Source organism: Tursiops truncatus, chromosome 7 (assembly GCF_011762595.2).
Source record: "Tursiops truncatus isolate mTurTru1 chromosome 7, mTurTru1.mat.Y, whole genome shotgun sequence".
NCBI classification, from domain to species: Eukaryota; Metazoa; Chordata; class Mammalia; order Artiodactyla; family Delphinidae; genus Tursiops; species Tursiops truncatus.
Window position 1 is genome coordinate 81907695 of NC_047040.1, and position 21506 is coordinate 81929200.

Genomic DNA, 21506 nt, shown 5'->3' on the forward strand with positions numbered 1-21506 from the left:
GTGCAGTTTTCACTCATGTGATTCCCTCCAGGTGCCCTACCAAAAACAGGATCTTATTAAGAAAAAAAGTCTTTCCAATTTTGTGGACATGCATGTGAATGGCTCTGAGGAGATAAGAGCTGTTGGTCCAAACTTACCACATCATAATGCTATATGTGTTGATTATATACTATTAACTGTCTGAAGAATCTGTTTTGCAGAACAACGCTGTGGAAACAGTTTCGGTCTTTCTGTAGAGATTCCTTGCAGATTCCACCATGGTTTGCATTTTCATTTGGTTTTAGAAGACAACGCAGGTTCTTTCAAACCACCATAACCTAAGTGTTGCCCTTTCCTTCACCTTTACCCCCCAAAAATTGAGAATCCATGGGTGTGAACTGTGACGCTCAGTGTGACAAGGTAGGGCTCTTCCACCCCCCCTTTCTTCGAAAGTCACAGGATAAACAAAAGAATTTGCAACACTAAAAATGTAAATGAATGCTAGCTTCCTTGGTGATCTCTCTCACCGATTACCCTAAGTGAAAATACCAGAATTCTTCTGTTCAACTGGTAAACTAGTTACAGTTGGGAAGAGTAGTTTATGTCTTTGATGTCTATTACCTAAGCCACTTTTTTTAAATCTCCGTATGAAAAGACAAGGTAACTAAGACCATTTAGCCTCTCTTAAAATTGGCAGGACCAACATATGTAGTTTAGTGGGAATACAATCTGTTTACACAACAAAGGAGGGAAATGCCACAACTGACAAACCTCCCTTTCACCTATCCCCATTCTTGCAAATCTCAAGGTGTAAGCCTCACTGTAAATTATAAAGCTACTGTTCCCCTCTTTAAGAACATATAACTAAAGAAAAACTTCATATGCAAATCATACCATATTTATTTTTTTATTTAACTTGGGAATGGAATGGGGATAGCATACATTTTATTTGTACAATATTTAACAATCACTTACCCAAGGTGGGGTTTTATGGGACTTTTTTTTTTTCTTTTTTAACTTTTTGTTAAATACTTGCAGAAAAAATAGCAAGTACAATTTGACAGTAGTACAACAACCTGTGCCCAAAACACTGACAAGAAATACAGAGTAAAGCTAAAATAACTGTTTACCAATATTTTGAGAGGTAACAAATAGGATATGGGTTGAGACTGCATTAAAAAATGTACTGCTGGTTGAATATCTGAGGTAAATGATGTTCAATCAAGATGCTACTTGTATCATTTTGCCCATAAATCAGTAAATAATTTTATGCACATTATACCAAATGTTCCTAAAAAGTAGTATTTTAAAAAGGTAAAAAAGAGAAACTGGAAAATATCCGTGGTGAAGCATTTTTTTAAAACAGTAATCAGTTTATTCCACTAAACTATCATCTGGCCAGGATTTTTCCCCTACCACCTGCATTTTACTTAAATGTAGCTGTTACCTAGGAGTGAGGAAAGGGGGAAGAACAGATTCTTTTTAGTTTCATGATATATGACTCATTTTTAAGTTATAAACTTTTTTTTTTCCTGATTGTATTTTCGAAACATCACCATGAAGGATAGTGCAAGTTCATGGGACCAACAATTGTGAGGCACAGTCTCTGTTCTGGAATTCACAAGGTACCTGTAATAAACATTCAAACAAGAATCACACATCACATGCTAAAAACTTCCTAGCATCTAAAATACATACAAGAGCTGTGCAGGGCATAAACTTCGAATAAAGCCAAACACTGGTTAATCCATCAGTCCTATGGCAGTTGATCATAAAGCATTCCTTACACGGAGATCTGGGCAAGGTAGAGAGTATAAGTTAGAGCAGCAGTTCTGATGGGTGTCATAAAGGCAAAATACAAGACGAATCATAAGGAGCACCATACACATGAGGAAAAAATTACAGGGGTCTTAGTGTACCCCAAAACAAATCATTTTTCTCTTTTTGATCTTTCTTTTTTTCAGTATCCCTAAGCTCAAAGTTTTTATTAACTTGCCCACTTACACTGACTGTAAACCAAACATGAAAATGCCCTGCAAAAGAAAGTTTTAACAAGACTAGGTATCAGGACAGGTAGTCACTGGAACATTCTTATTTTACTGCTTATAAAAAGTATTTTTCTGTCAATGTAATTCTCAAAAGGATACAGGTTTTAAAATTGGTTAGCTAGAGTTTTAAGTACAATACCCAGGATTTCTAAAAATTTTTTCTAACATGAAGAGAAAACTTTATTTTGTGAATAAGTGGTCTTATAAAGTTTATCTCTAAGATTCACATAAGCCAAACATTCATCATAATATTCCCTTTTGTTTTCTTTTGATTTGATTTTTTTTTTTTTAACTTTTAAAAACAGGATTGTTCACAACAGGTAGAAATTAGTCTTCAGGAGATTAACAATTTTCATGTATGAACATTCTCATTTTCCCTTCTTAATTAGTTTCCAAGTGGAAGCAAAACCAGACCAAGAAATTGAGAAGCCAAGTACTTTTTGAAATAAAGGTGAACTCAACATTGAAATGGGAATTCTTAGAAATACAACAAAGCCTTGGGTACATTATGTGACCAAGAGCACAAAGTTCTGTATGGTGTGTGGCACACAGACAACAATGCTGTTATTCTTCTTTCCCTCCCTGCTTAAAGGAGTCTTGTTGACCTATGTATTATTTATAAATAATATAATTTATTATTCCCAGAGATTAAGTGCATGTTTTATGTAAAATGTAGTGTACTGTGTGGTTAAATAGCCATTTGAAGATAACACATTCACAGTGAGCTCCTGATAGTGACACGTAAAAAATTCTTCTATAAAATTAATGTATGGATTTTAAAATGACCTGACAAAAGTACATAGCATAATACTGGCTATTTGTTGGTCATCAGTAATCCAGAAATTCAGGAAATTAATGTTTTACTTTGGCCTATAAATTTGAGAAAGAATCCAATTATATTCTAATGTAATATTGTTTTGAAAAGCACTTTGGCACCTACCTACCGTCAATTCCATTTTCTTATCAAAGATAAGGCATGAACTATCCTAAACTAATATCAGGGTTAGTTGTAAAAGCAATTCGTGGGAGGAGGCTAAGCTATGTTACCTATATCAACATTGGTTACCTCTAAATGTCATTGCATATTTTAAGTTATAAGTTTAACTTGTTATCCCTGATTTGTTTTAAAGCAGTAACATCTGAAATCTGTGCTTAAAAATTTAAATCTCTATCCTAGGATAATTCTTGACATATCACAGACATCAAATATTACTCTGACAAGATGGCACCAAGCAGAAATATAGTGATAAAGTTACAAGTCTCGAAGCAGAGAGTGAGGAATTCTGGGTAATGACACTTCCTGAGGTGATCCTAAAACAGTGATAAAGAATGTCCCACACACTGTTTGGTGAAAAGAAATACACTACAATTTTACATATATAAATAGGAAAAAAAAATCTATTTTAAAAGAATAAAAATGAAGAGCTTTCCAGTGTTACAGCTCACTTTAAAAAATTTAAATCATGCTTTAAATTTTCAAATAGTCCCCAAGCACAGCACACCTAGAAAAATACGTAGGTAAGTATGCAACATTTTGGGAACTGGATATAAGATGAAGCTTTAAAATATGGGAGAAAGGGGAAAGACACCATTTTTTCATTTCAAAAAACAGCACTTTTTTTTCCTTAAATCACAAGCTAGCACAAGAAAAGCTAAAACACTGCTTTACGAATGGCCACTTACTGTTGGCACTAAGCATAGCTTACCTTTTTTCTTAAATAACACAGTGAATTTGTAATACCTTGTTACAAAACGGGTCAATTTATTATTCAAATTTTGTTAGTGTTTTCAATTTTATAATTTAGCAACCGTGGAACTGAGGTATACCTTGTTGAGGGAGGTTAAAGTAATGCTTGGAAGCCTCTTTACTGTACCCCACTTAGATGACTTTGTTTATGTACACAGAACAGCAGCACACTAAACATTCACAAGCTGTGTCATATTGGCATTACAATAGTCATTTATAGAAACACAACAGCAAATGCAATAAAAACAAGTTACCCTTTTTAAAATCTGAAATGAAAAGTTTTTGATTTAAAAAAAAATAGCAGTAGTTCATTTAAGGAATTAGTGTCTTCGGACAGACATTAAGAAATCTGATGTCAGTTTTCAAACACTTGATTAGCCAGGTCCAAAAAGACCCTTGATTTGGAGAGGGCCACATTCTTCATGTACACTTCTTCAAAAGTTTCTTTTTAGAGTTTGCAACTTTTCTCTTAGTCTCATGTCCTTCATGTCTCTGCTACAGGCAATGCCATTAAGTCTCCCAGAGCCACCTTTTGAAACGAGGGTCTTCTTTCTGAGATGTCCAGGAGACATCTTACTCATTTCACACGGAAAATAAACTGTAAGCAGTTTCGTTAGCAGCTCCAGTTCAGAGTCCTGTTTCTCAGTGTGTACACATGGTGCAACCATCATAGACTAGATTCTTTGGGAGGAAAGTCAACATTTGTCACCATCGTGACCACTGTTACAATGTCCTCTGTGGTAATGATATTTGTTAGTCTTTGCATCTGAGTAATTCTTTCACCTACACATCCAGCTGATAACCTGGCTTCTGCATCGTGATCCCAACATTCTTCTATCGTTTCACAGAGCATTGCCATTCCCTAAAAAGGAAAAACACATTCAAACACCACATCAGTTTTTGTTTTCTGTTAGGAAACAGACTAAAACTCTCACAAAAAAATTGCTATTTTTGTGGGTCGAAGAAAGTTTCAAGATTAGCCAAGTTTGATCTTTGTCAGCATTCACTTTTGAGTATCTATTATATGCAGACACATGGAGAAAAGCACTGAGAGAAATCAATGTTTTTTTCTGAGCATTGGGACTATCACAGCAGGTGATTTTTTTTTTTTCGAGTATAATTGCTTTACAATGTCATGTTAGTTTCTGCTGCACAGTGAAGTGAATCAGCCAATATGTATACATATATCCCCTCCCTCTTGGACCTCCCTCCCCCTGACCCAATCCTACCCATCTAGGTCTTCACAGAGCACCGTTTCTTTAATTCCAGAAATCCCTGACCATTGTTCATAAACCAGGTAATTTAAATGCTAACCTCTGAATTGTATTCAAAACCGAGGCTTTAAGAAGTTTACCAATTTTTATTGTTTTCTTAATATCAGCATTTCTACCTTGCAGTTAAAGTAGGAAAAAAGGTTCAAAAGCCAACCTTAAGGATTTTCTACCTGGCTTTATCCATGTTTCTAGTTATATCTAGACCAAAATAACCAGGGCAGTTTTGTTCCACCCTTCACCTACCTAGTCTCTTAAGTTCTTAAGAACTTGAAAATCATCCAGTCCCAAATCAAAATGCAAAAACTGTCATGGAGAGGAGAAAACTGGGCGCTTCACTTTCTTAAATGACCTGGGAAGGTGGTGATCAGCAAGTCTACCCGACTATCCGCAGGCTCAGAGCCAAGTACTCCTCCCCCGGGAAGATCTCCAAACGGGGGGCACACTCATCTGCACAAGAAAGACCACAGAGCTGAGTGCCCCAAGGCTCTGACCTCACCATCTTCCTCACCAGTGAACATAGCCTTAATTCTGTTGTTTCTAGAACTCTAGTTCAGAATATCCTGTATGAAGACCACCACCTCAGAAAAAAAGAGAAATGTGCAGAGATATCAATCATTCCTCTGAAAAACTTTTTTTATTGGAAATTCAAGTGCAAAGCTAACTATATAACTTACAGCATGTTTCTGCCAATAATCTCTTAGAACAGGCCTCTTTTTTTTATGCACAACAACTTCCTGCATGTCTTCAAGAGAGGGATGCTGGCCAATTTCCTCCTCAAATGGCAACATGTATTCATCTACAGGTCCTGAAATGTAAAAAAAGGGGAAAAATCATTGTAATTCAAATCTTCCTAACTTCCAAACTGGAACAAGCTTTCTAAAACACACTCTGAATCACCTCTTCCCAACTGTCATATGCTATAGTGACGGGAGAGAAACAAACCCTCAACTGTACTTATTCCGCAGTGTGACGCAAACTTTAGAGGAAATCAGAAAGTCTGTAATTTGGCATGTAACTCTGCTAAGGACTGTGAAAGGAGCTTTATTACCTGTTGTATAAGGAATGCCTATCTCTGTTTGTATATAGCACATAGGGAACCATGGATCTCTGCATATTAAGGACATAATAGCTCTTTAAGGTACCCACTCTTGCAATTCAGATCAGACTGTAAATAGTAGTGCTTTCATCTCTGAAGATTTTGGGTTCGGTCTGCTATAACCATTTTTATTCTGACATGCCCAAACCCCCTACACATTCCACATGAGGAATTACGTACCCCAGAATCACACCTCTTCTCTGCCCTCACAGGAGCTGCCAGATATTGTTTTTTTAAAAATCACAAATGTACTCTACAAAAAGGGTCCCCAACGAATCAGAATGTGCCTTCACAGACAAGCAAGATTTAGTCTACATGTTCTTTTTCTTAGGCCTACGCAAATATGGAAATTCAGTTAGGAGTTTGTAATAACTAATAACTGATGAGCACTTATGCTAACCAGGAACTTTATATTATTTACTTCCATTTTATCTTCACAGAGTGAAGGTGGCATTACCCTATTTTACAGATAAAAAGCTCAAGAAAAAGTTCCATCATCTGCACAAGGGCATACAGCTGTTAAGTGATAGAGTTGGAATTTGAATCCACCTCAGTGACTCTAAAGTCTGTGCTTTCAATCACTAAACTGTCTCCCGTTGACAGAAATTGGTCGCTAATGAGCAATTTCAGTGACCAGATGTGTCTGTATATAGACATAAACCTTGTATAAGTTCTCAAAACACACCAAATACTCCTGCGTAGAATATAAGTTATAAACAGCTGATCAAGAAGGAGGCCATCTAACTCAACCCTGTCTAAATATAAGAATCCTTGATGGCTGGATAGTCAGTCTCTGCTGAAGCATTTCCAATAACTTAGAGTACTGACATTCTAAGGTGTCTATTTAACCCTTGCTACTCAAAGTGTGGTCCACAGGTCCAGCACTGGCACTGATGGGGTAGCTTTTGTAAGAAACGTAAATATCAGGCCCCACCTCAGACCTACCGAGTCAAAATCTGAATTTTAACAAGATTCCCAGGAGTTTGGTTTGCACGTTAAAAGTTTGAGAATCACTGAACTGAACCATCAACAATTAGCCATCTAAAAAATTGAAAAGCACTTACGTTAGCAGTGTTCATACTGTCCCCTCTGCTTCAATTTCTGACTTGAATCAGAAATGCCTGACTCTGAAATTGAGTATTTCATAGCACATGCAAGGCATTTAAGAAATGTAAGCATCTATCCTTATCCTATTCTTTTTCCATAAAAACTTCCCTGATAACCTCTCCTCCCCACCAACAAAGCAAGTCCTCACACCTCTAAGCTCCCATAACACTCCCTTAACATTTCTCAGGTATTAACATTCATCCAAAAACATTTGCCTATGTAGACAATTCATACTTACCTTACTCTGGAGTTAACTGTCCAGGATACATTTTATCACCTTAACTAAACTGTATATTACTTGTGTATCCCCTATAACACTACATCCAATTGGCTTGCTTTGGAGAGTTCATGTTAATGAAATTCTGAAGAAATATATTTTCCTGTAACATCTGCCATCTAACCTACTTGTGCCTCCATAAATGCACGCAATAAATGCATTTTTTCTTCCACTTTGAGCCAAAACACACTGAACAGCTTACTCTTCTTCCTATAGACTTCTAAGCTAAAATTATATCCAAATTGCTTCAACCTTTCTTAGGTTCTGGATCCATTCCCACGCCAATTTTGGAAGAATGAATGGCTGTCCATTCCTGAGCACTTTCCACTAAATTCCCTTTAAAAGCAGAGTATCCCAAATCAAGTTTCATATACCAGAGGTAGTCTGTCCTACACTGAGAAACTATTACAGTACTCAGAAAATATTCTTATAAACATAGGTTAAGATGGTTATAACTTTTATAAATTAAAGTTTTAAAAGATCAAACTAATTTACTTGGTTTGGGAGTTTAATAGGAAATTTGCCTTATATTCTCATATCCAAAAAAGTAGTATAATTGGAGAGGGTAGAGACCTTCTGAGGAGCACTAAAGACAGAATACCTACAACGCTATAATTCTGTCACACTAGGAACATAATATGCAGGTTTATAATGAGTCAATCAATGTAAATATTTTTAGGACTTGAAAAGGACTTCAAGAACAAGAACAAGGACTAGGAATCCCTTAGAACCAAGGTGATGTGCTAGGGAATGTAACTTATGTTCACAATAATGTCTACATCAGATCCGACTTAACAAAGCTTTAAGGAGGCAGAATCTAACTTGTGCTGTAACACACACTCAGTTCTGGGTCATGGAGGATAGAATGGTAATTCAATCCATCACAGGAGGGCTGAACAGCCAGCCTGAGTATCCTGGGAGGCAAAATCCCCCGACTCTGTGCACCTCCTCTCACCCAAGAGTTGACTTTAACTCTTAGGTGTCTCAGGACCCTCGTGATCTTACCAAAGTAGCAGCCCTCTCCCTGAATCTGGATCAGAGTTTCAAATCTTGATTTCACCACTTATCACTCTGCAACTAAAACAGACAAGCTATTTAATTTCTATTTAAAATTTGAGCATCAAATTCCTCACAACTGAGGTGATAATTACCTCCAAAGTTGTTTTAGGAAATAAGCTGAAGGTATGTAAAGTGCCCAGCAAAACATCTGGCAATGGTAATGGATCAATACGTATCAGTACCTTTCCTCTCCTGCCCTCCCCATCCCCTGCCTCCTGAGTTTTCTTTATGCTACCACCTCTTGGAGTCTATTTTTAAAAAATTGTACTTTAAAATATTACCTTTGAGAGTAATCAACCCTTTTCATACACGTGTAGTAGGTACAGGTATACATATATATGTATATGTCTTTTAAAAAAATATATGTTCCCTTACCATCTGCAGCAGTACAGCGAGAAGCCAGTTCCCACAGGACTAATCCCATGGCGTACATATCTATCCTCAAAAATGCATCCCTTTGGAAGTTTATAGCACCCTCTAATACCTCTGGAGCCATATACCTTCGGGTACCAACCTGAAAAAGATGTTGAAAGCAAGCAGCACTTACTAACTTTGTGAACTAACATTTTATGATTTTGTAAAGAGAATCAAAACCAAGTGTGCTCTAGTATTAGGTAAGATAACTAAATTATGACTACCAGAATTTTATTCCATTTCAAGTAATACAACAGCCAAGACCCTGGAAACAGTGGATGCAACCATCAGTAGGGACTGCTTAAATAAGTAAGAGTACTATGCAGCTCTTAAAAAAAACATGAGGTAAATCTATAAGGACAAATATGGAAAGATTTCCAAAAATACTGTAAGATGAAAACAGCAAAGAACAAAAGCAGTATATATACTAAGATCCCTTCTGGATACACTTAACAGATATATCAACAGACATTATGCTGGTCTAGGCTTCGACTTTTTCCCCCTTCTGGAAGTAATCACAAGAAACTGAACAATGGTTATTTGTGGAGAGAGGATGGAACAGAGAAAAAAGGCTGTATACTTTTTAACTGTACATTGTTTGAAATGTATCTTTTTTAAAAAAATACTCCTTTTGAGAGTTTCTCTTTCTCTGTACGAAAAAAAAAACCCTAATAAACATAAAATGAATTAGCCAAGTACAGGATGGATAAACTTTTTAAAGTTCTGTTTCCACAAAATCTATGTATTTGTTTCTTCATGAATTCTGTCTTAAATTCTTTATTGATATCTGTCCCTAACAATCTGGTATTTCTTAGTAATGTAACTATGGTTACTAAGCTAGCACAGCTAACTTTGGTTGGTGCTTGACAAGATTCATATATGAACACTTAATTTCTGTGAGATAGGTGGTTAGATTAATCCACTTGAGTTTAATAGGTCTAGGGAGCGGCCCAGATACTGGTATTTCCAAAAGCTCCATAAGTTAAGTGACTATGATCTATAGACTAGAAGTTGGGCAATTATCTGCAAATATACATATAAAGAGATGTTTAAGAAAAAACAAGGATAGATCACTAAGACACTGAAGTTCAAAAACCCGAAGTTTTTAATTCATTTAATAAGGAGAACACTTTAAAGAAAGGGTAAAAAGGTAGCTTTGCCTTTTTTGCTACTTTAAATAACTATTTTAATTGTACTGTAAGTAAGCTTTTCCCCAAAATCTACTTTTCTCCTGAAGATAAATGTTATGCCTTCCAAAGTACTTCTTTTCTTATGAAATGATGACATCTTCCTTTTTAGTATAAAATGTCCCCTCTTTTATAAATTGATGATGATATTAGAGAAAAATGTTATTTTTTTCCCAGTGTTCTTTGCAATATATAAAATATGCAATAACAAGCATTTTGAAACTTTCTGGTCCATGAAATCTAAAGTCAAGGAATCAGTGATGTATTATTCATTATTATATATATATATGTAATTATTATGTATTATTAGTTATTTTTACCCTCATCATGTAAGCCAATCATGAGGGCATTAAAAGATATGAATGAAGGGAGATTAGTTCGGTGCTTTGCGATGACCTAGAGGGGTGGGACAGGGAGGATGGGAGGGAGGCTCAAGAGGTAGTGGGTATGAGGACATGCATATGCATATGGCTGATTCGCTTTGTTGTGCAACAGACACTAACACAGTATTGTGAAGCAATTATACTCCAATAAAGATCTATTAAAAAAAACTTGAAAAAAAAAGATATGAATGAATCCCCAAATTCTTTTCTTAAAAAGGGGGGAGGTTTATAAGGTACCAAAGGATTAAACTCTTCCCAAAATTTAGTCTTAAGGTAATCAGACAATCAGCTCAGAAGCCTGGTCCTAGGCTTCCTGCACAATCTCCCATCTCAGTACATTCTCCGCAAAACTGCCTTCCTTCCCAAATACATATGTTGTCAACTTTTCTAGAACTATGACTGCTGACTAAATTCTTAAATCATTAGTCAATGTTGTCAAAATTTGTTGTGCTATGTTCCTGGAGGTCAGTAGGACACACTGGGCAAAAAGAAAGCTGAGAATCAGATGATCAAATAATCTGCCTGATTTGAAAGATGAAGTAATGATTGTGCAAAATCATTTGGCATTGTAAGGAAATATCACCTTTCAGGTCAAACTAGTTTGAAAACACCTTTCCTAGAGCCTCAGTTTCTGAGAATAAAATGTATGGATAATGTTCTTTTCCTCTTTGGCTTCCTTAAAGGCTCCCATTGCTGAAGTCTCTGTGCAGACCTTGGTTAGTAAAATTAAACTCCTTGCTCAGGGCCTTAGAAGTCCTCTGAACTCTGGAGAGAATTCAGAGAAAAGCTATAAAGTTGATTAAAGAGTTAAAGAAGCAATAGAGACCAAGAAGCAAGAAACTATCATTGCTGTCTGGAAAAACAGGCACTAGATCTTAGTACATTATAACATGAATAGTGACTGATTATTCTTCCATTCCTCTTAAGATAGTGAAAGAATTAACAAGTTAAAACTAGTGAGTTAATATTAAGAACTCCCTAGAAGAATGAGGCTTATTAAAATGTGTTGGATTCTTCTTTGATTAGTTTTAAAAATAGAATCCTATGACATCTAAATTGTTTTATGAATTGCTTGATCTAAACCACCTGAGGTCCTAACAGTCCTTCATCACCATATGAAAATATCTTCCTCAGCAAATTTAACATATTACTCTTAAGAGAGTCTTTTTTTTTTTTTTTTTTTTTTCCTGCAGTACGTGGGCCTCTCTCACTGTTGTGGCCTCTCCCATTGTGGAGTACAGGCTCCGGCCGCGCAGGCTCAGCGGCCATGGCTCACGGGCCCAGCCGCTCCGCGGCATGTGGGATCTTCCCGGACCGGGGCACGAACCCGTGTCCCCTGCATCGGCAGGCAGACTCTCAACCACTGTGCCACCAGGGAAGCCCGAGAGTCATTTTTATAATAGATACCAATTTAAGAACCAGCACAATAATTTTAGACCAACTGATCCCAGATGCCATCTAAGAAAATATGGGACAAGATTATTTTTTCTTACAGTTTACAGTTATCCTTACCTGTCCATGGGTATCACCTGCAGACTTGCCAGCCTCAAACTTTAACGCCAACCCAAAGTCAGCAATGCAAGCTGTCAGATTGTTTTTCAACAGCACATTTTTACTTTTGATGTCCCTTGCAAATAGAAAGATAAAGTATTCAAATTCAGTTTAAACAAGTTATCTTTTAAATTTTTTGACTGTAAGTAGGAAGAGAGACTATGTATGCTTTTAAAAAAAATAGTTATTTCAAAGTATGAAATACAGAAAAGGGCAGAGGGACAAAAAGTTTAAGTAAAGTCTCCAGATAGCTTGAAGCACAAGGGTACAGTGACCTAGTCGTATCCATTACATGGACAATAAGAAGGAATTCTCTCCATAAAGCAGTTTTATAAAGAGCTGCCATTCCAAAAGTACTGTCCAGCCTACATGTTATCTATGTCACTCCTAACTACCAATCATAAAATTATTGTTGTTTTAAGATAATAAGCATATTTCAGAGTTTATAGTTAGAAACTCTCATTGACACTGAAATTTAAAAACCACAATGAAAGAATTTTCAGTTAAAGCTGAATTGGATGACACACAGGCCTACATTTTAAAACGGTCCCTTATTTTAATGGTTCTTATTACATTCACCAACTTGGCCGTACAAAAGCATCTCTACGAATGTATAAGAGAAATTTTTCACCATAAACATACACTGCTCCAGCTGGATCCTGGTGTTCCAAAAAGAGTAACCATTTTAAGGCAATCAGATGTCTTCCTCTACACATTAGCCTCAACTAGCTCATCCTAGGGCTTACTATACCCCAGTAAACACACCGGTACCATGAGCAATGGTAAATTTATGTGTGCAGACACAAAGTGTGAGACAAAGGACGCATAGATAGACAACCACAAATGCTACAAAAATCAGTTTTAGACTCAAACGATTTTTAGGGACCCTACTTATAATAACCTTTGGGGGTTCCAAAGGATTAGTTCCCTATAGGACTAGGTGAGGTGAGCAAAAATCCAGGAGGACAGGGTTAGACTATGTAGGAAGGTGAGAAGGGAAGCTATTTCTGAGGTAGAAGTCATTTAAGGTTTTCAAAATCAGAATCTACATTAGAATTGGAATAAAAGTAATGCCTCCCAGCAACCTAAGACACCACCTGATGGCACTCAACTAAGTATTTGTTAAATGAATCAGGTAATTTAAAACATCCATCTTTAAACTGAATATAAGATGACAGATTGACCCCATGTTCAAGGAAGTTAAATACACAATGGCAAACTGAATCCCATGTTTAAGGGAACTAACGGTTTCCCTTTTAAGGATATGACAATTGTTGAGTCCAAGTACTATTTCTTCACTGAAAAAGAAAATTTAGTAAACCCAATTATTCAAATAATACCTCCTTCCACCTCAACTTAGGTAATGATCACATGGTCATTCAAAACACAAGCAAAAAAGATACTCAAAATCTCTCCTTAATTACATCCCCTTATACCTATTTATAATCATCTTTGAAGTAAATCATGTTTTGAGGTAAAACAGATTTCTCCTTTGAGACAAAGAAAATACACTTTTTCTTAACTATGTTTTCGGAAATGAGACAAATTGAAACATAAGTCAATAATTAACCTTTGACAATGATGTTAATATATACATTATCCAAAATACTTCCTGGCCAATCTCAAAGCTAATTTGAAAAACAAGTGAAAATCAATGCTTCCTATAGCATGATTAGGTAACTAGGGGAAAAATAAATTTTGCCCAGGGGATTGAAAGTTTAAATAATAAATACTGAATTATTGGGTAAAATAATATAAATTTAGCTCTACCTGTGAGATATGGCGGGTTTGTGGCCATCTTTTAGGCCAGGTATATCCTCATGTAAATATGCCAATCCTCTAGCCATGGTTTCTGCAATATGACACAATTCATTCCAAGAGACCACATTAGCCTTAAGAAAGTCTGATAGTGAACCCTAAAGGAAGGGGGAAAAAAAACAACTTATGTTCTTGACAAAAGCCGTATGTATATGGAGACTTTCCTTTTTACTTTTAAGAGGTCATGGAAGGCAACATAGTTTTCCTTTCAGTGAATAATATCCAAAACGCAATCTTTCTGGAAGGGTTCAAGTTTCACATTAATAAACATTTGAAAGGAATACCACTAATCTTTAAAGGTTTGCTACAAGCACAGTTGGTCAATTTCCCATTGAGAAGGCAAAATTAACAACAAAAAAAAAAAAGGTTATTGAAAATCTAAAGTTCTAGAAAATATTTTAAAAGTTAAAATATGTTGACTATAGAGATGCTATAAATAGGACTAGGAGAACAAAAATTAAAACATATGAACAACAACTAGCCTAAAGAATCTTCCTCTAGAGATTACTGCCAACCTTTTAGTCAAGAATTAAGGGAATTAAAACAGCCACTTTTTTCTGACAGTGATGAAACTGATTGCCAAGAAGATCACAATTTCCTACTCCATTAATGTATACTTTCATACTAACTCTGAAAGCAGAAAAATTGAGGAAAAATAGCAAGTGTGTTTTGGTGGTAATTACCCTACAAATCAGTGACTGATCAAAGATCAGATAAATTTCCTGACCCTAGTTTTGTCACTAAGTGACATCAATTAAAGAATTTTAAGAAACAAAATTCAAGCTGAAAAAATGTCTCATGTAATAAAAGTGGACAGTAAATGGTAAATGAAAATTCCTAAGCATTGGCTATACTAAAATAATTATTTGTAAGAGAAGTATAATTGCAGCACAAGAAATCAGGGACAAAAGACTGGTATTATGTAAGTAGAGGGTTAGGTGAAAAAGTTGTCATCTTTGTTCTTCTATTAAATAAATCATTTTTAAAGCAGGTTTTTATTTATAAATATTAACCAACTATAATAACACACTGTTCCCAGAAAAGTAAGTGAGGGCTTTGTAGCCAACATTAGGAAGTAAGCCAACCCTGACTTCACTGAGTTAAAATGGAAAGTAGTTTTACCTTTTCATGAAATGCTGTGATTAGCCAAAGATCCACATCAACACTGGTACCTCGTTTTTCTGCACCAATGAACTGTAATATGTTCTCATGCTTCATTCCAGGCAAACTATAGACTTCATATTCATTCTGCCATGACTGTTTGTCCTAGAGTTAAAAAGAATAGTAAGAATGCAAAGAACACAGGCAAATAAACCATATCTAAGAGATTACTCAAGTAAGTTCTAAGGCAATTTTTTTAAAGGCTAAGTATTAAGAGATTCTTTGGTTTTGTTTTGTCCTGTTTTTTAATAAAAGAAAACTTTGACAACAGGTAACAGTTACATACCAAATGCCTGCCCTGCCCCATTCCTTCAAACATACTTTTTTGTGTTTGTAATTTGTAAACACAGAAGTTGATCAGAAATACTGCACTTCTGAATCCTAACAATGGCAACACATTCCACATACAAGTTAGTACTACAGTGTAATTTTATCACGGTGTGAAGTTACCTGTGTTACTATTAAGAATAATCTCTCTGAGAGATGAAATTCAGGGAGAATGACTTCATCTAAATAGAAAACAAATTTTTTTCAAACACTAACAGCATGTCAAACCTTCTTAACAAAATGTTTAGAATACCCTGCAGAGTCAATAAGAGAGCAATGGGGTATAAATATGCAATACAATAATTTGAAACACCACAGATTCACTTGTGCCTGCAAGTGATCCATACCTCTTACATGTCTACTTATAAAGGGTTAGTTTCTTTTCACAATGGGAGAATAACGAAAGTGGGAGGCACCACAGCATAACGGTTAGGAACCCTCTGGATCCAAGCTATCTAAGAACCTTTGGCATGTTACATAATCATTCAGCTTCCTGATCAGCAAAACAAGGACTGTAGTGGGTGCCCCATAGGGTCGTTGTATTATACATATATTGTGTGTTATATTATATGTATGGGTAATAATACATATTAGTGAGTACTCACATATGTAAAGTACCTCTATCTGACACAATAGAACCATTCAGTAAAATGTTAGCTACTGTTCTTGTTGTTACTCTGACGTTAATAGCATCCAAATGCGCTTCTCTAATTTTTAAGCTTCCTCACATGAAATAAGAACCCTGATCTTCTTTGTGAACCTTGGCCCAAAAGACTTTTCTTTTGAGAACTGAACTACAGTTAACAGTAATAAAAAAAAAAAAAAGTAATAAACTTCTTCACAGACTCTAAGGAACAGACTTTCAAGGAGGTAAGAGGGCAAAAATCTAGGTATATTAAGACAAAGAAATTGAATAATTTTGGTATAAGGAAGATCTATTATACAGGTGCAGGGGTGAAGCCTGCATCAAAAAACCCAGCCAGGATCGCAATACCATGCACAGCATTAGCCACAGGTGTGTATAAGCAAAAAACAGGAACAAAGGAATTATCATAGATCTATACCACCAACGGAGCAAAACTAAAGAATATCTCAGAGGTACATGAGACCAGGGTTTTATAAGGTTGGCCCCCTTTAATAGAAAAACAAGTCAACAGTAAACCAATTATTTGGAGTCTTGACTCAATGCCTCTGAAAATTCACCAAACAAAATCTGAAATGATTACACCAATACTCAAAGTAGAACAAAAATGAATCAGCCTGGTAATATATCTCCAAACAGCGATTCTAAAACAAGCACACTACTCTTTCAATATTCTGTTTGCTTTTTCTGATAATGTCAATGGGACATTAAAAGTTAACCACTCAGGGCTCCCCTGGTGGCACAGTGGTTGAGAGTCCACCTGCCAACGCAGGGGACACGGGTTCGTGCCCCGGTCCGGGAAGATCCCACATGCCACGGAGCAGCTGGGCCCGTGAGCCATGGCCACTGAGCCTGTGCATCCGGGGCCTGTGCTCCGCAACGGGAGAGGCCACAACAGGGAGAGGCCCGCGTACCGCAAAAAAAAAAAAAAAAAGTTAACCACTCAGACAATGAATTATATTTTTTAATTAGAATCCTCATCTTCACTTTGCATTTCTGTAGAATTTTTACTGGCAAAAAATCTCCTATATGCTTATGTATTGTAATTCCACCACTCTAAACAAACATGACTGTTGTACCATTAATTTCTCAGATGAGAAGGCAGACATAAAAGGGCTAACCACTTCCCCCGGTATCACAAAGAACCACCATGAAACATACGGCTTGTGTTTTCAGACTGTTTCTGAGTTCCAATGACCTAGCCAGTCGCATCTTTTAAAAAATATATGCAGACTAGAAAACTGCAATAAACATACCTGTATTGGAAATATTTTCACAGCCACATATTCATTGAGTAACTGGGCTTTCCACACACAACCAAATCTTCCCCTTGCTTTCACTTCTAGTAACTGCAGTGGCTTCAAACCTAGTAATGGAGAAGGAGGGGGTGGTCCTGGGTCCTACAGATAAACAATAATAATATTATCTAAAGAGCAGCACATGACACATCTCGCTTCTAAATATCAGTATACTGAGAAATCGATTGACAGAAACGGTAGACACATACAAATGACATTAACTTCAATCTTGCCAAAACTGAATTCTCAAGCATTACTAATTACCTATAGTGATCAAAAAGCAAGAAACTTGAATTAAGAGTTTTCACAATAACATTCCTACTGCTACATATATATATATATATATATATATAGCAATCAGGAGAAAAGATCTAAAATCTTTTTGATCCAGTCTCACTAATTCTCCTAAGATTTTTCTGTGACCTTCAGGATATTACTAATGGTATTTTAATTTCATCCAGTTGATTATTCCTTATAGGATAAGGATTTGAAAAGTGCCAGATACAGCAAATTATGGCTATGTCTCAAAGAAACCACTCCTCAAAATCCATTACTTTCCCCAGTGAGTGTTTAAATCTTTCTTCATTAATATCAGAAATACCCACACAGCTATTCTCAAACACATTACAAATAGGTATTTCAAATACAAAGCACATAAAAGGAATATGTAAGTTAGTGTTGCTATAACCAAACTGCTCCATTCAAACTTTTCCACCCGGTAACAATTTGTCCCTTTGCTTATAATTACTTCCCAGAATTGATCTGAGATATTATTAGTATTCTGGGACTCATGGGCAAAGAAAGTACAAATAATTCAGAAAATAAGTGGTCATCATATTAGATGAGAAGGTATGGAAAATGAAAGAGAAGTATACTGCTATAGTTAATTTTTTAAATGGAGCAACTATAATATATAAATAGGAGTACAGCATCACCAGAGGATCCTCCTATACAAAGTAGAGTGGCTACCCTTCGCTGAAAACACTGTATTAGTTAAATATCTGCAACTAAAGCAAGAGGTAGAAAGCCTTTTGGAAAGCTTCCAGAGGAAAGTAGTAACATGTTTGAAGGCCTGTGTAATGAGTATTGTTAGCAAGAACTAAAATTTCTGTGGCAACAGACTTTATGACACTGGGTGGCACTTAAGACACTTGGAGATTGTATGTCACCCCTTTATCAATGCATGTCTCTCTGCCTTTACTCTCCTTCCTTAAAACAAACAAACAAACAAACAAACAAAAACCTCCTCTTCTAATGCCTCAGGACAGTAAGTGCTCCCTTTAGGCATTATTCAGCCCCTGGATGCCACTCAAGATTTTTTAAAAGTTGGCATCTATGTTAGAAAGACCCTCAGCAATAGAAACACTGCAAAGTATTAAAGAGAAAAAATAATGTAATTTCTTCTTCTAAAGTAGACAATCTTTCTAAAATGGTTTGAGAATTCCTATTTTAAAACAGTATGATAAACCAGAAGACTTCCTGTGACCCATTTTAACATCAGATATTTATTTTTTAAATGTCTGCAAAAGTTGCTTTTCCTTCACACATTCAAACCATGAAAGGTTAGTAGAGCTAAAGATTATTTTAGTTTAACACAGTGACAAGAAAGTCAGATGTACATCTTATAGAAGTATGGCCTCTCAAATTATGATTCTCAGTGGGAGGGGACACAAGACGCTCTGGAGAAGTTTTACCAGAACTGAATCCTCCCTCCCTCATTCCTTGACTGATCATATATATCTGCAATAAGAGACCCCACTGATCGTAGTACATGACTTATGTGAATGTGGAGACAGGAGGGAACAAGTTGAAACCACTCTTCTAGAGGCAAAGAAAACCACTCAGTGCTCTAAGTTCAAGAATTATTGGATAACTGCATAAAAGAGTAATTGTGCTAACTAAACAAAGTTCACTTTGAAAAACTTTAAATAACTATAAGGTTAAAGTCAATGATTCCCCCTCCTTTAGAGATAAGTTAGAAAAGTTGAGTTTTCAAAGCAGGGATGACAAAAATTAAAGTATGCAGATAAGGGTTGAAAGCTGAAGAGGGAAAATAACCAGGTAAAGAGTAATATAGCACTATATGTAAACACTAAAATTTTTAATAAATTGACTGATAATGTCTCTTTAGATAACATACACATTATCCATTCCCTATTCTAAAGAGTACCAACCATATGGATATGAGTCAGTCTATAAAATAGGATTTAGATGACTTAATCCACACCTCAAATTAAGAATATGTCGGCAGTTCAAAATAAGACTTTACTCTGTATGACAGACTCTAGGTACATCCACCTCACTACAAATAACTCAATTTCATTTATATTCCATTGTATATATGTGCCACATCTTCTTTATCCATTCATCTGTCGATGGACACTTAGGTTGCGTCCGTGTCCTGGCTACTGTAGCTGATTCATGTTGTTATACAGCAGAAACTAACACACCACTGTAAAGCAATTATACTCCAATAAAGATGTTTAAAAAAAAAAAAAAAGAATACCCAAAATAAGACTTTAATATAATATTAACCTTAATTTTAGGAAACAAAAATTTCCAATGCCTATGTTTAGAATTAAAAAAAAAATCACTGAATGTTTTCCAAATGCGTAGATAAACTTAAAAGTTCCCATAAGTTTCCGAGACTCTGTTCACAAAGTTTGTAAGCTACCATTATTTCAGTAAGAAATCTTAGATCACTCTCCTAATGAAATTCCCATTATAGTCAGCATTATATATTAACAACCTGAAAATATGCTTTGTCAAAATTACTTATAAGTAAAAAGCTTAAATTTAGGAGAACACAGGCCAATTTTCAAAGGGTAAGAAGAAGATCTACAAAGGCACACTCCTACAAAATATCAAAACTTTTAGAAATGATAATTCTACAATTCTTAGAAAGGTTAGGTTCAAAACTGAGAACTCTGTAACAGATTACAACTCTGTAAAATCTATACTACCAGTCAATATATCTTTTTGCTTTTCTAATAAAATGTTATCGGACTGTTCTTCTAATTCATACTTCTCAGTTCTTCCATTTAACAGCTTACATCTAAAAGAAGTTTTAACCACTTCCCTCATATCTAGCTTTTACTTATCCTATAATCTAAGAATATTAGAAATTATTTTCTGTTTATTAACAGCATTATACTAATTTACCCCAAAAAACCTCATACTTGATTCTAGGAATAAAGATTTATACCCTTAAAATATATGAGAACCTGGGGAGACAAATTCAGACTTAAACTTCATAATGACAACAACATTCTGATATTATCCATAAAACATGGCTTTGCCCTGCTACAGAGAAAAACCACTTTTGGAGGGGTAACTATAAGGACTACAGAGTTCCTGAAAACTTTCCCTAAGTTCCAGCTCTCTTCCAGCACCCATGCTATTTTGCACAGTTAAAAAGATTTTCATTAGAACATGGCTCTGATTACATCTCTTCTTTACCCACTTGTATGTGAAAATTATGGCATCAGAAGACATGTTGAGAAGCGACAAATGACAATAGCTGGAAAAAGTGCCCCCCACCCCTGCACCACTACCCAGTATCATTACTATAACCAACAGTGGATAAAAGATTAGAGGTGAAGAGCTGTAAAGCAGTCTGTGATCATTTTACTTATTCTGAGTTCTCCATATGAAAGGTGAATTCTAATCTAAATAAAGCCTTAAACTTCCAGACAGCAAAAGATCAAGTTATACTTCTCTAGCCAGTCCATTTGCTAAAGATGCCAAAGATGAAAGAAACTACCTGAAAATATAGATTTCACATTAAAAGATAATGGATTCGACCAGAAAGTCAGCATCTGTTAAAAATGAGCACATGCTGACATTTAAGGTAATGACATACTATAAAAATTAAGCAATACAAGGTTTGTAAGGCTAAAAATCTAGCCATTAGGTGTTAACTTCTAGTCAACTAAACCAGTTGTGTTTCTACATTTCACCTTAGATAAGTATAAACACTGGTAACAATTCTTTAAAACCCAAAACTATTACTATGACAAGCCAATCATGTTTTTAATACTAGAAGTGGAAAAAAAAACTACAACATAAATTTATAAACTATAGAGGATGGACAATAAAGCAACAACAACAACAAAAAATCTAAGAACAAAATGTTTA

The 21506-nt window shown here is 35.6% G+C and overlaps 1 protein-coding gene across 6 annotated transcripts in view; it reads right to left on the reverse strand.

The window, feature by feature from the left end:
* Positions 1–867: 867 nt before the first annotated feature.
* Positions 868–21506, reverse strand: part of ACVR2A (activin A receptor type 2A) — an 86321-nt gene continuing 65682 nt past the window's right edge. For 3 of the 6 annotated variants that reach the window (XM_019925528.3, XM_073807735.1, XM_019925531.2), the window contains exons 5-11: positions 17328–17471; positions 15063–15206; positions 13893–14038; positions 12084–12198; positions 8963–9101; positions 5723–5853; positions 868–4636 (exon numbers count right to left, since the gene is read on the reverse strand). In XM_019925528.3, the coding sequence (XP_019781087.1) occupies positions 4442–4636; positions 5723–5853; positions 8963–9101; positions 12084–12198; positions 13893–14038; positions 15063–15206; positions 17328–17471 (1014 nt within the window). In that variant the 3' untranslated portion in view covers positions 868–4441. Of the gene's footprint in view, positions 4637–5722; positions 5854–6367; positions 9102–12083; positions 12199–13892; positions 14039–15062; positions 15207–17327; positions 17472–21506 lie in introns of those variants that run through there. The other 3 variants (XR_004527435.2, XR_012333128.1, XM_019925530.3) reach the window with 3 other exon arrangements.